Source organism: Pneumocystis jirovecii (genome assembly GCF_001477535.1).
Source record: "Pneumocystis jirovecii RU7 chromosome Unknown supercont1.12, whole genome shotgun sequence".
Taxonomy (NCBI): Eukaryota; Fungi; Ascomycota; class Pneumocystomycetes; order Pneumocystales; family Pneumocystaceae; genus Pneumocystis; species Pneumocystis jirovecii.
The window spans coordinates 248,944-262,564 of NW_017264786.1; the positions used below are offsets into that span (position 1 = coordinate 248,944).

Here is a 13,621-nt window from a genome sequence, read left to right on the forward strand (position 1 = left end):
GTAGGGTTGATCCCTAAATTAATATGCCAAAGTTAACAGAGAAACATGTTGAATAAAGGTTGAAAAAAATGCAGAAAACTAGATAGGAATAATATTTTTTATTCTGTATATATTTTATGTATGTGATTTTTTTCTTAGCTGATTCGAAGTTGAAAATAATCCTTTCTTGTTCTGTTCCAGTCATCGGATTCTTTTGGTGTAGCAGGATACTGGTCCTGATCATATTTTTGTGCACGTGGTGCATGTGGACTTTCGTATTGTCGACGCTTTTCTTGGCTTCCTTTGCTGGGAAATGTTGGAAATAGTGCGGGGTCTTTTGGTTTTGGGTCTTCAGTAAAATAAGAGTGATTTAGTGCTTCTTGTGCTGAGATACGTTTTTTTGGATCTAGTGTTAGGAGTTTTGTAAGAAGATCAATGCCTGCATTTGTTAGAAATGGAAATTTTGTTCGCAAGCGAGAGCCTTCACTGTGATAAGGTTAAGAATTAGATTGATAAAAAAACAAGGCATACTTGAATTTTTTCTTTGGAAAATTTATGTTTTTTGAATTAGGAAGGTTGGTGAATCCGGGCCAGGTTTCCTCTGTTGGCATACCTATTAGCTCGAATATCTAAAATATAAAGCTTTGTTAATAAAAAACGACAATTTTTACCTTCATAAGCTGATCAATTTCACATTTTCCCCGTATTAATGGCTCACGTGTTAATAGTTCTGCAAAAATACATCCAATTGACCACATATCCACTGCAGTGCCATATTCTTGTGTTCCTAAAAGTATTTCCGGTGATCTTTGCGCATTAGTTTCCTGAATATGTATTTAATGCATAAAATTAACCAACCTGTACCATAAGGTAACAATTAATTGTGTTAATGGAGATGCTGGATCTCCAAAATATCTCGAGAGACCAAAATCCGCAATTTTGATCATTCCTCGGTTTGTCATTAGGAGATTGGACGTTTTTAAATCTCTATGCAGAACCCAGTTGTGATGCATATGTGCTGTTGCTGATAAAAGTTGTTGCATTAGTGTTTTAACCTCGGATTGCAAAAAGTTGTATGCCATGTCTTCCATTAAAGATCTCAAGTCGTGATCCACAAAATCCATTACAATAAATATTCTTGGTTTCTTAAGAAATATTGTTTTTATTAAAAATTTAAACTTACTGAGACAATGAGCTCCCGATAACGATTTCACGTATATTAACAATATTTGGATGTTGAAGCGCAAACAGGGTCCTTATTTCCCTTAAACTAGTTATTGGAAATCCATTCTTCTCTTTGTCAAGTTTAAGTCTTTTCAATGCCACTATTTCTCCCGTTTCAATGTGTCTGCCCCGGTATACAACTCCATATGATCCTTCTTCAATACGGTTTAAACGTTCATATTTTTCAACACTCTGGCATCTAGAAATACATGGAGCTTTTTCAAATATATTGTTTTTTTCTTTTTCTTCTTGGGATATTTCATATCTTGATTTTTTAACGGTTTTCTTAGAATTTTCTATGTTGTCTGTATATTTTGAATCATCTAAAGTATTTCTTGGACTAGTATTGTTATTATTAGAAGGATCATAAGAACGTTTTTTAGATGCTATGTCAAGTGAATTGTTTTGACTCATGTTTCTTAATAAATTATCATTATTGCTTATTTTTTCCTGTTTTTTTCGTAATTTCTCCGCTTTTTTTCGCTCTTTTTCCAAACGGACCCATTCAGAATGCAAAATATCTTCTTCTTCGTCTTCTTTCTCCCATTTAGATGTTTTTGGGATCATTTCTAAGCAAAATAGGTTTTTTATAAAATTATAGATGTTGGTGCTTTAACGTAGATTGTCGATATCGACGTCTCAAAAATATTAACAAATAAATTTATTAAGATTAACATAAAAAGAGGCTTAATGAGACTTAAACTTAGAATAATATCTTCCAATTGCTCTTTTTATTTCAGATGCTTTTTTTTTCCGTTTTTTTTCTGTTTTGAACGACGTTATAGAAGGCTTTTTTCGAGTATAAAAGATAAACCTGTAGAACGCACAAAATTGGCACAAATATTGGCAAAAACGATCAATGTACATTATTTACAGTGTTTTCTATCTTTTTATCTTGTTTTTAGGCGGCTGGACCGATGACTATTGCTTCTTTTATGCGGCATTGCTTGACTGATCCTGTGATGGGCTATTATACTCGCCATGATCCATTAGGTCCACAAGGAGATTTTATTACATCTCCAGAGATTTCCCAAATTTTTGGTGAACTTGTAGGCATTTGGATGGTTTATGAATGGATTGTCAAAAACAAGCCGACCAAGACAACGCTTGTTGAATTGGGACCGGGACGAGGAACATTGGCTGATGATTATTTAAGAGTATATATTTCCTATATTTTGGCATTTTTGTCATTTTGTAAAGACAATGACGACATTTAAAGACTATGTTCGGACGATAGAGTCTTTACGATTAATTGAAACAAGTCCTGTTTTACGTGAATCACAGCATAGAAAGCTTTGCGGTGCAAATATTTTGAAACGTGTCGGTGAATATGTGTTTCAGTCTATGAGTAAATATGGTGTACCTGTGTATTGGTATGAACAATTTGAACATATTCCTAAAGGTAAGTAATAGATGGGTATTTTTAACATATTAATGTTTTTGTAGAATTGCCGACACCATTTGTTATTGTTCATGAGTTTTTTGATGCTATGCCGATTCATAAATTCGAGGTATTTATGGTGTGTTAAAATAATTTAAAAATCTAATATCAAAAAGAAAACTAAGTGTGGTTGGAGAGAGTTTTTAGTTGATTTTGCTGAAAATCAGACCTCAAATACCGAGGAATGTAAAGGAAAAACTACGAATGTTCCAGAGTTTCGAATGACGCTATCGAAGCAACCTACTTATCACAGTTTGACACTGCCGAATATTTCTCCGCGTTATTCTGTGCTTCCTGTAACTTCATGTGTGGAAATATCTCCAGAATCGCTCGTTCTTATTGGAAAAATTGCAAACATGCTTCTTAATAATTCTAGTTATGCACCTGGATCTGCTTTAATAATTGATTATGGACCTTTGGATACTATTCCCATTCATACATTACGAGGGATTCGTGCACATCATGTTGTATCTCCATTTGAGGCCCCTGGAGAGGTAGATCTTTCTTCTGATGTGGACTTTCAAGCACTCAAAGAAGTTGTTCTTAAGAATAATGAACTTGATGTTTATGGACCTGTTGAACAAGGCACTTGGTTGAAAGCAATGGGGATTGAATTAAGAGCAAAAGTCTTGATTGATGCTTCTACTTGCTCTTTTAGTAAAAAAAGAATAGAATTGTCATATAAAAGATTAATTGAAAGGGGTGGTGGTGCTATGGGGAAAGTGTATAAAGTTATGGCTATTACTTCGAAAAGAAAAGATATTCCTGCTGGATTTTGTTAACTTTCATTTTTAATCTAGTATGCATGTATAAAAATTAAGACAAATGGTTTAATTTTCATTTTTGGATATTTCCTGTTTTATGTCTGTTGTTTCTATGTTTTCTTCTTGTTCTATTTCCTTACTATCATTGGGATAGTTATATGGGTCAATTGTAGAGCAATGTCTTTTCCTTTCTTTGTTTTCTTCTTCATCTAAAGGTCTTAGCCTCAACTCTATATTTGATACATTTAAATTTTTGATCATTTCATTTGGGATTTTTGATCTTCGTCTTTTTAAAGTAGATTTTGCATAGATAGGTGAATAGAATGCCCCTTTTTTAATGTCTGATGTAGCATCATTTCGAAAAACAAGTACAACTTCGTCAAGAGGTGTTTGGTTAATATGCATCATTGTATCATAATTACGAATATGATTATACAAAAAAGGTGTCTAATAGTTTAAATATCATTAAATTGAATTTTGAGTACATTACTTTGTTTTCTTCGCAATTTTGATTTTTAAGTGTTTCTTTTAGTTGAAAATATGAGTCTTCTTCTGCCAAATAATATGCTAGCCATTCTTCTCCTCTTTCAGAAACAGGCATAAATAGTGCTAGATCCAACCGACAGTCAGCAGATGGCTAACTCTTCAGTGCTTCTTTCATAGTTCTTATGGCTTACCTCTGAAGAAATAGTTTTTTGTCCAGGATCCGTTGTGAATTTCATCAATAAGAACTGTTGATCTGAAACATCTATATCAGGAAACACAGGAAATGAATCAACAACAGTCAGATATTTTCTATGAGGGTGTGTAAACGACGACAGGTCTTTAGAAGCATCTTCAAACATTGCTTCAATCGCTTCGACTTGTTTTTCCGGGTTTTCAAATTTATTGTTCTCTGAATTATCTGATTTCACTGATCGGAAATCATGTCCTTTTGTTTTTATTGTGTTTTTAGCACCTTCTGAAGAAATATACTCTGTACGGCGCAGAAAAGATACACCCGTAGAATTCCTCTGAGGCGTAGAAGAAACTTCTTTCAACAATGCTATATCCTTTGGATCCAATTTTACATTTTCTGCATTATCATGCAAATCTAATGCTTCATAAGGTCTAACTTTTGAATAAGAGGCTTCTACTATCATAGATTCCCTCAAAAACCCCTGGAATTATACTTAAATCCAGTGGCATGCCTAATTCCGGGTCTAATTCTATATGAATTGGTTCTTCCTGAATTAATTGTGATAAATATGATGTTTCTGTGTATTTATTCAGTGGAATAGGTATATTAAGCATTTTTGGCGCAAATGGTGGCAATGGCAATTGATTTTGGTACCTATAATACATTAATTTTCCCTTCAAAAGCACTATAAAAATAACCTAATATATGAAATATAATCTTGACGTCTTGATGGCATTTTTAGAGTGTATTTTCTTAAAAATCTTTAAAAAATATGTTTTTTTTTGACTTTTATATACTTTTGTGTTATTTTTACTCTTTGATCGGAATATCTAGATTATGTTGTTACGGTAGCGCTTATTGTGATAAGTAGCGGTTAGTGACTAAATTTATGTTGAGCTTTTTGAAGAGGAAGAAGAGCTTAAAATAGGTGATAAAGAAGCTTAATTATGCAAAATGAAAGATCAGAAACACATATTTATAGTAATACTTGTTTTTTTGCTAGAAAAACTGATAAATTTAGGTTCCAATGATAAATGGATAGTGCTCGAAAAGCTTCAGAAATTATATGAAGAATGGCTTAAAATGCGTTTGGATGAGAGTATCTATGAGGCTTTGCTGAGTTCTATCCGTTCTATTGGAGATTTTGCAAGAGAAAGTATTTTTTTCCGCTTTTTTGCGGTAGTTTTAAGTTTTAGTGGAAAATAGGGAACATATTGGAGAAACATACATAAAGTTTTTGTTTTCTGTTGTCAGGAATAGAGAAGACATTCCTCCTGGGCTTGTTGTTCAGTGTTTAAGGGTTATTGGCAATTGTTGTATTGATCATGGTGAGTTTAAATGAATGTTTAATATTGGTCTATTTTTATACAAGTATGATAGCTGAGAATAGAAAAAGAGTAGTGGATTTGTCAGGAGAAGATGTCTTTTTGGAGTTTTTGAATCACAAAGACTCGGATGTTTCTACTGTTTCTCTTACATCATTGTTGAATTTATGCATGGATTCTGGTTTGAAATTATTCGGTTGGTATTTTTATTTATTTACTTTCTTTAGATTTGGTGACAGAAAGACTTGAAAAAAAGGATGCACTTTCAAAGATCCTTAAATTCTCGAATCCAAATACCAACTTTGATATATTAGCAAGAATTATAGGATGGTTGATGTCTAGAGGTAATGTTTAAAGTATACATAGCTAGGAATTTTTGTTTAATGTCCAAAGAAACAAAAAAATATGATACTGATTGTTTTATGCATTTTTTGTCAATTATTCAATTTCATTCTGACAATGTTGTTGACATATTTTCCATTATTCTTATGTTTCTGCCACAGAATGATATACAATTGGAATTGGTGCAATCAGGAAAAATATATGAATTACTTAATTATTTTTATCGTGTGGTACCTTTTCAAGAGCATTTCAATTCTGAGAATAAGAGTATTATTTCTGTGTTAATTAATTTGTTTGGAGAAATAGCTGCAAATTATGACTATGTGGACCTTATTCTAAACAATAAACCTATAATGGATATGCTTTTAGGCCACCTTAACGTTGATTCTTTTGGTACTTTGATAGTGTGTAGTTGTGTGATGCTTGGAAACTTAGCACGAACAGGTATTTTATTTTTTCGTTTAAATATCAATATTAAAGTTATTTAGACAAAATTTGTATTTATTTTGTTCATGAATTAAATTTACATGAAAAGTTAATTAACATTATTAATTCTTTAGACAATCCGAAAGTTATCTATTCAAGTGCAGGATTTTTAAAAAATTTATCTATAACTAGTATAAAGTCATTTGTATTGGTACATGACTAACAGAACTAGAAAATAATAAATTCAAAATTGGAGAAGCAGGTGCTATAGATTTATGTATGAAATTGTTTTCTCATGATCTTAAATCAATACAATACTTGGCTGTTTCTATATTTAGGCAATTAATTATTGATGAAGGTACTGTTTTTTTGTCTGTATATTTTTAATCTTTTTAGAGAAAAATGCTTCTTTTTCTGTTAACTCTGGCGTTTTTGAGCAATTGTTAGAACTTCGAAAAAAAACAGATGATAATTTTATAATAATGGAAGCGTCTAGAGCTCTTTCTAGTATGATTCGTACTATTAATAAGTTTAAATTATTTGATATTGAAAAAAAAATAGCATCTTATACTGGTTTTGAAGATATTTTTAAGGATATGATTACTCAAACTAAATATCCTATCATACGTACAGACGCAATTTTTGCTCTTGTGTTGATTGCTCGGTCTTCTGAGGAAGAGCTTAGAAAAAATGCAATTAATCTCATACAAGATGAAAATATATTGAATACTCTTGTTGAATTGGGGCGAACTGGAGCAAAGGATATACGTGACAATATTCAAATTCTTCTCTTTTCAGTAAATCAAGGTATTTTGATTTTATTTTTTATATAATTCTTATTGTTAGAGCTTGAAAATGAGTCAATAAAATCAGCGCTTTTGTCTTTGAAACAAGATATTAATTAGTTTGTTTTTCACATTTTTATGAATTTTTGAATTAACTTTTTTTAAATAAATTTGCTATTTTTCGTACTAATTTTAAATTAAAAAAGGATGTTAATTCATTTAAAATATATATTGATGAATATTTTTTTATATTACAGATAAAGATTGGAATTTTTAATTTAAAAAAGAATGCACAGGTGTTTTAAGTTTTGATTTTAATGTCTATCTTTGGATAATATGGCTTCATTTGTTAAGGGATTTATTGTTTCAGTATTTATTAATATGTTTAAGCTTTGGGTTGCTGTAGCAACCTTTCTTGTGATATATAAAAAAAAGGGTTATTTAGGGATTTAAAAGACTGCATTTTAAGTATTTAGGAATTTATTAAATAATTGATATTTCTTCTAATAATAGTAGTGTTGACTCGATGATTATTTCGTTACTGTTGTTTATTGAATAATATAATGAACATTTTTTAAAAAAAAAGTGAATATTCTAATCGGCTTTTAAAAGTATTATTTTTTTATTTGAATATTTCTTGAATTTTTTTTTATTGATGGCAAACGGTGACAAAAAACTAGCATTTAAAGTAGCAAGGGCACTTTATGATTTTAATGGTCAAAAGGAATATAATGAGCTTTCTTTAACAGCTGGTGAATACGTGATTGTTGATGACATTGAAGTTGACGATATATGGGCTTTTGCTGCTTTGAAACGAGATCCTACGCAAAAGGGTTTAGTTCCTCAAGAATATCTTATTGTAGGATAATTTTTGTTGTTGAAATAAAGACTTATATTTTGTTTTTATGCAGTATTTGATGGATTCATCTTCTGAAATATTTGATTCGGGTTCTGAAAGTATTGATATTGTGAATTTTATGGAAACAGCATCAAAATTTATAGCTACTGAATCATTTCAAGAGAATGTTATAGATAAAGATTCTTCAAATGCTTTTACTCTTGGAAATAGAAGTGAATCTGAATATTTATATCAATCCTATTCTGATTTTAAAACTTATATACCTTTACAACCATGTTTTGTGCGAAAAACACTGAATAGATTACTTACTTTTGCAACAACTGGCACAGAAGATTTCTTTATTTCTAATTCTTTGGGTTCTTTAGACTATATAAAGAATCCTCAAAAAAAATATATAACTGAAGCGGATATACATTATATAGAAGTAAGCTTTTTTCATTCTAAGGAAATTTAATTGATTATAAGGATGGTCCTAAATGGAAAAGTAAAGTAGGAATATTTGATGTCTTTGTTCATGATCCGCAAAAGAAAATTTTCCCTAGCTACTTAAAAAGTCATGTTACATATAAAGTTACATCATGTTTTCCTACGAATAAAAATAGTCTTGGTATTATTAAAGTTACTGTAGAAAGACGTTATAGTCAATTTCAATGGTTTCACAATAAGCTTTTGAAAAAGTATTCATTGCTGGTATGGCCAAAGTTTCCTGAAAAGCAAATAACGCACAGATTTAATGATGAATTTTTGGAAAGAAGAAGATCGAGTTTAGAAAGATATATAAAACGTGTGGTAAAGCATCCTGTTGCTAGATATTCAGGTATTTTGTTTTATTGTTTACGTCCTTTGGTTAAAAAATGAAAGATTTGCTAGCTACTTTTTTGACCTGTGAAGATTCTCTTGAATTTGCTGAAAAAATGAAAGAACATGATAATGATTTGATTGTTGGTCAAAAGTTTTTTGAAAATGTCTATCATCCTGACTTTAATGTAGATGAAGGGTCTGTGTTTGTGTTTTATTTTTGGAAAAAGACTAAATTAATCTTTAGAGATGCGCCTATATTGTATGCGTTTTCATGTTATATTAATTCCTTAGATCGTCATGTTCCTTCTATAATTAATAGCTTTCGGAACTTGAGATATTCCATACACACAGGTGCAGATAAATTGAAATTATTCGGGCAGAATATTCTTAAATTAGTATCTAAACATAACTTTTCTGGCACTAATAGCAGTGATTCAAGTTCTAGGAATATTTGGTGCCATAAAGATGAATGTTCAAAGTGTGAAAAATTAACGAATATACTGAAAATAACTTCTGATGCGTTAATTTCTTGTTCCAATATTTGTAAACTATGGGCAATCAAACATTCTGAAAAAATTACTGCTCAATTGAATGAATGGAAACAACCTGCAAAAGATACTACATTTTTATATAAAATTTATTTAGCTACTTTAAAAAAATATTTATATGCTGATAAAATTGATCCTATGCATGATGTATATGACATTTATTTATTAATTATATTAATATATTCTAGAATGAGTCTTTTGAAGAATTGAGACAGCGTTATGATACTATTTTTAATATTATTATGGCTGAAATAGATAGAATACATGAAGAAAAAATTGACTCTTTTAAAGTTATAGCTATGGAGTTGCTGGACCAAGAAATATTGCTTCAAAAAAAGGTTTTTATATATTTTTTTTTTTTTTTATTTATTTTTTAGAAACTTGAAATACTTGAAAATGCACGTTCTGGGTTTGAATATGAATAACAGTAATGATAAATTTTAAAAAGGTTTTATCGTTAATTTTTAACTTTTTTTAAAATATATTTTTTAAGCTTATTAAATGAGAAATTGGTTGATTATATGTTTTTAAGTTATTTTTTAAAATGCTAAATTTAAAAAATTAATATTAGTAGAATAATTGCATTTTATTTCGTTTAAACCGCGAAATAAACTAAAACTTTATATTAAATGTATTAGAAAATGGTTACTAAAGTATTATGAGAATTTAAAATGGCTTTAACATAATGCTTTTTTTCGTTCTTCAATAGCTTATATATTTAAATAATGATTCATTTATATTGGTATTTTGATAATTTATTTAAAATGGATCATTTGTCTATAAATATGGATCATAATTGGATATATTTGAAAGTTTTATTATGTTTGTTATGTTGCAGTGTTAATTATAGAATTTGTATATTTTATTGAAATTATTAAAATAATTTTATCGTTAATTTTTTAACATTCAATAATTTTCAATTTCTAGAGTTTATTATTATCATTTAAAATAAGTTTATTTTTATTAGAATATCTTTATATTCTTTGATAATTATGTATGAATTTTAAAAAATAATTATTAAATTTCTTGAATATTTTTAGAGAAGTATTTTAAAAATCTATTTTTATTTCTGTATGTTAACTATGTATTTTTATGAGGATTAAATATTTGATTTATAGTTTGTAATTTGTTTGAATTATATAAATTTTTATTTTAGATTAATTATTGTGTATTATTTAAGACTCTAAAATGATTATAAATGTATTAGGTATTGTTATTAACATATATATGTAAGGATTATGGTTGTTTATGATATATTTTTATTTCATACTTATTATAAATTTTATTTTTTAGATAAATTAGTTATTTATAAATGATTAAAGATAATTTTACTATTATTATATTTTTTTGAATACTTAGGGATTGATATTGAAATAATTATATATATTTCTCTATAAAATATAAAATTTCTGAGATAAATAATTTTATTAAATTTTGTTAATAAATATATATAATTTAATATTTTTGGAAAATTTTTGAATATTTTTAATTTTGTAAAATATTATGAATTTTAATAGATTTTATTCAGATTTAATAAAATGGATATTTGAAGTTGGTTATTTAATGCTTGTTTTTATAATACTATAAATTATGTATGAAAGGACTTGATTTATTATCTATGGTTTACTAAATTTAAAACTTTGTTATTAAAAAGAGAAAATTATTATTGGTATAGGGATTTGTTTACAATTATTTTTAAGTTATAGGATATTTAATATAAATTATATTAACGTTAATTATTAAAGTTAATTTTGATTTTAAATATTAAACCTATTTAAAATATAAAATCTTTTGATTTTTAGACGTATTTTTAATTTATTTAGGTAGTATTAGACTTTATTATTTAATATTTTTCATGAATATATTCTTTTTTTGTTTAAAATTTAAAATTTTACTATTTTTGACTTATTAGTTTATGAATATTTTATAGAAAAAAGATTTGTTTTGTTATTTAATATTACTTTTATTAAGCATTAAAATATGATTATATATTTTATGTATTTATTTTATGTATTTAGTATGTTTTATTTTTTTTTTAAACATTATTTTGTTGATTTTGTAAATTTTTTTAGAATAAATATTTTTTTAAACTAATATTTTTGATTATAAAGTATGTTTTGTATAAATAGTTGATTAGATTAAAAGTATTAAAAATTTTAAAAGAAAAGAAAAATCATAATTTGGTATGAACTTGTTAATAGTTTTTTTGGATTTTTTTTTTCTGAAAATTTCATATTATATATTATATATATATATATTCTTTATTTATAACTACTGATAGATGTTTTTAAATTGTTAATTTTACTTATATCCGAATTTTGCTTAGACTTTCTAAAAATAAAATAGACTTGTTATGATACTTGAAAACTATTTTTTTGGAAAAAAAGACAAATATGGTTTAAATCTTTCAAATAATATCTTTTATAATATATTAAAGATCAATTCCTTATTCTTATGAATTTAAATGATTTTTTTTACTTTGTAATATTTCAAGAATCTTAATGTCGATAACGTCTGGGGTACTTTTATATCTACAAAAGTTTATATAATTTAAAAAAAAACAGTAAATAATGCAAAGGAATAGAAAATTACGTCATTTTAGGTCCATTGTTTTCATTTTTCTTCTTGTTTTTATTATTTTTCCTGTTTTTTTATATTTCGGAATTATGATTTTTGTAGACTCTTGGAACAGCCTTTACTCACTCAATTTACACAATAAGCCTGAATTATTTACTTTAAAGCACATTCTTTCATTTGGAATAAATGGGGAGATTCATAAATATCGTTTTTTGAACGTTAAAAAGCTATCTACACTTGATTTATTTTCATACAAACATTCCCTTAGAATTATGAAAAAATCTATGAAGATTAGACGTTTGACACGCCAATCGAGAAATTCTTACCATAAATATCTTCTATTTTATCAGAATAAAGAGTTATCTTTCTTGGGTTTTAAATGGATTTTAGAGGATGTAGATATTCCTGATATTGAAGATAAGCAAACTGTTATTAGTATGGCAGAAATTGCAAACAATGCTTATATCGATATTCCAAAAACAGGTGATTGGATAGAAGTTGGTAAAGGAATAGATGTATTAAATGATGATGTTTGGGATAAAAATGTTCTTCATGGTCATGTTTTTGCTGATAATCAAAATAAGACAGTAATTATTGCATTGAAAGGAACGAGTCCAGAACTTTTTGGACTCCATGACATAAGTACAGGTACAAAGGATAAGATTAATGTAAATGAATTTTAGGATTTGTGTTTGTAATTAATAAGGTTAGGATAATTTGCTTTTTTCATGTTGTTGTGGCCGAGTATCTTGGACATGGACACCTGTTTGTGATTGTTTTAATGGCGCTTATTCTTGTGATCAGCAATGTCTTGAAAAAGAGCTTTTGGATGAGTCTCATTATTATAATATTGCTTTGGTGAGTTTTTTTTTAAAAAAAATCCAAGTTTATATTTTTATGAAAGAACATTTATTATAATGTCTCTAACGTTTATCCTGATTCAAATATATGGATGGTTGGACATTCGTTAGGTGGTGCATTGTCCTCTTTAGTCGGTTTAACGTTTGGTCTTCCAACGGTCACCTTTGAAGCACCTGGAGAAAAATTGGCTGCAAAGCGTTTGCATTTGCCTCTTCCTCCTGGACTTCCTGATAATGAGTCTCATGTTTGGCATTTTGGACATACAGCAGATCCTATTTTTATGGGTACATGTAATGTAAATATTCTTAATCATGAATGAAATGTGTTTGATTGTTATAATAAAAGGGACCAACATCGACATGCTGGTATGGCGGATATGCAATGGAGACACGTTGTCGTAGTGGTCTTTCGTGTATCTATGATGTCGTCAACGATAAAGGTTGGAGGGTGGCGATTGGTACACATCGAATTAGACAGGTGATTGATATAATTAAAGATTATAAAGATGTTGCCAAATGTTTTTCACAGAAAGATTGTATGGATTGTCTTGAATGGAATTTTTATGTATGTTTTATCTTAATAAGTTAATTAAATGATAAACGCGTATTAGGATAATATTACTGATAACAAAAGTATTAAATACTTAAAATAGCTTTATATCGATACAAAGAAGGTATATATAATTTTTTAATATGTTTTTTATTAAAAAAGGAATTCAGATGATTGTCTACTTTTATAATTTAAATCATTATTTTTTATTACATTAATAAATGATTAAAAATATATCCCTTAGAATCTTATGATTGGTTTAGTATGGGATAGATATTAATCTTTGAAAAATGAATAAGTTATATTATCAAATATAATATGAAAGTAATTTTTATCACTATAGGCAAAAAACATATTTTGAAATAAGATGCTATAGCGCTTTATTAATTTAGATACAGTGTTTCATGTATAAGTAAATGAATATTTTAATTATTCATTAAGAATATGTTATTGGAGATATT

At 27.8% G+C, this 13,621-nt stretch overlaps 6 protein-coding genes across 6 annotated transcripts; 4 read left to right on the forward strand and 2 right to left on the reverse strand.

The window, feature by feature from the left end:
- Positions 1–134: 134 nt before the first annotated feature.
- On the reverse strand, positions 135–1,770 carry T551_02721 (uncharacterized protein; the record flags this gene model as incomplete). The annotated part of the gene is made up of 5 exons (XM_018374984.1): positions 135–465; positions 511–608; positions 651–786; positions 838–1,116; positions 1,163–1,770. 5 exons carry the CDS (start codon positions 1,768–1,770, stop codon positions 135–137), a joined length of 1,452 nt encoding a protein of 483 aa, XP_018228864.1.
- Positions 1,771–1,893: 123 nt separating this feature from the next.
- On the forward strand, positions 1,894–3,426 carry T551_02722 (uncharacterized protein; the record flags this gene model as incomplete). Its single annotated transcript, XM_018374985.1, has 5 exons — positions 1,894–2,064; positions 2,109–2,360; positions 2,404–2,605; positions 2,650–2,714; positions 2,761–3,426. 5 exons carry the CDS (start codon positions 1,894–1,896, stop codon positions 3,424–3,426), a joined length of 1,356 nt encoding a protein of 451 aa, XP_018228865.1.
- Positions 3,427–3,474: 48 nt separating this feature from the next.
- Positions 3,475–4,823, reverse strand: T551_02723 (uncharacterized protein; the record flags this gene model as incomplete). Its single annotated transcript, XM_018374986.1, has 5 exons — positions 3,475–3,855; positions 3,899–4,045; positions 4,086–4,543; positions 4,581–4,741; positions 4,786–4,823. 5 exons carry the CDS (start codon positions 4,821–4,823, stop codon positions 3,475–3,477), a joined length of 1,185 nt encoding a protein of 394 aa, XP_018228866.1.
- Positions 4,824–5,034: 211 nt separating this feature from the next.
- T551_02724 (uncharacterized protein) lies at positions 5,035–7,085 on the forward strand (the record flags this gene model as incomplete). The annotated part of the gene is made up of 10 exons (XM_018374987.1): positions 5,035–5,068; positions 5,109–5,243; positions 5,284–5,415; positions 5,468–5,593; positions 5,640–5,756; positions 5,806–6,198; positions 6,243–6,371; positions 6,413–6,538; positions 6,577–6,987; positions 7,027–7,085. The coding sequence occupies 10 exons, from the start codon at positions 5,035–5,037 to the stop codon at positions 7,083–7,085; spliced, it is 1,662 nt and encodes a 553-aa protein (XP_018228867.1).
- Positions 7,086–7,620: 535 nt separating this feature from the next.
- Positions 7,621–9,598, forward strand: T551_02725 (uncharacterized protein; the record flags this gene model as incomplete). The annotated part of the gene is made up of 7 exons (XM_018374988.1): positions 7,621–7,824; positions 7,877–8,248; positions 8,290–8,641; positions 8,686–8,821; positions 8,870–9,320; positions 9,362–9,511; positions 9,551–9,598. 7 exons carry the CDS (start codon positions 7,621–7,623, stop codon positions 9,596–9,598), a joined length of 1,713 nt encoding a protein of 570 aa, XP_018228868.1.
- Positions 9,599–11,839: 2,241 nt separating this feature from the next.
- On the forward strand, positions 11,840–13,263 carry T551_02726 (triglyceride lipase ATG15; the record flags this gene model as incomplete). Its single annotated transcript, XM_018374989.1, has 5 exons — positions 11,840–12,418; positions 12,462–12,608; positions 12,655–12,906; positions 12,957–13,175; positions 13,222–13,263. 5 exons carry the CDS (start codon positions 11,840–11,842, stop codon positions 13,261–13,263), a joined length of 1,239 nt encoding a protein of 412 aa, XP_018228869.1.
- Between the last annotated feature and the right edge of the window lie 358 nt (positions 13,264–13,621).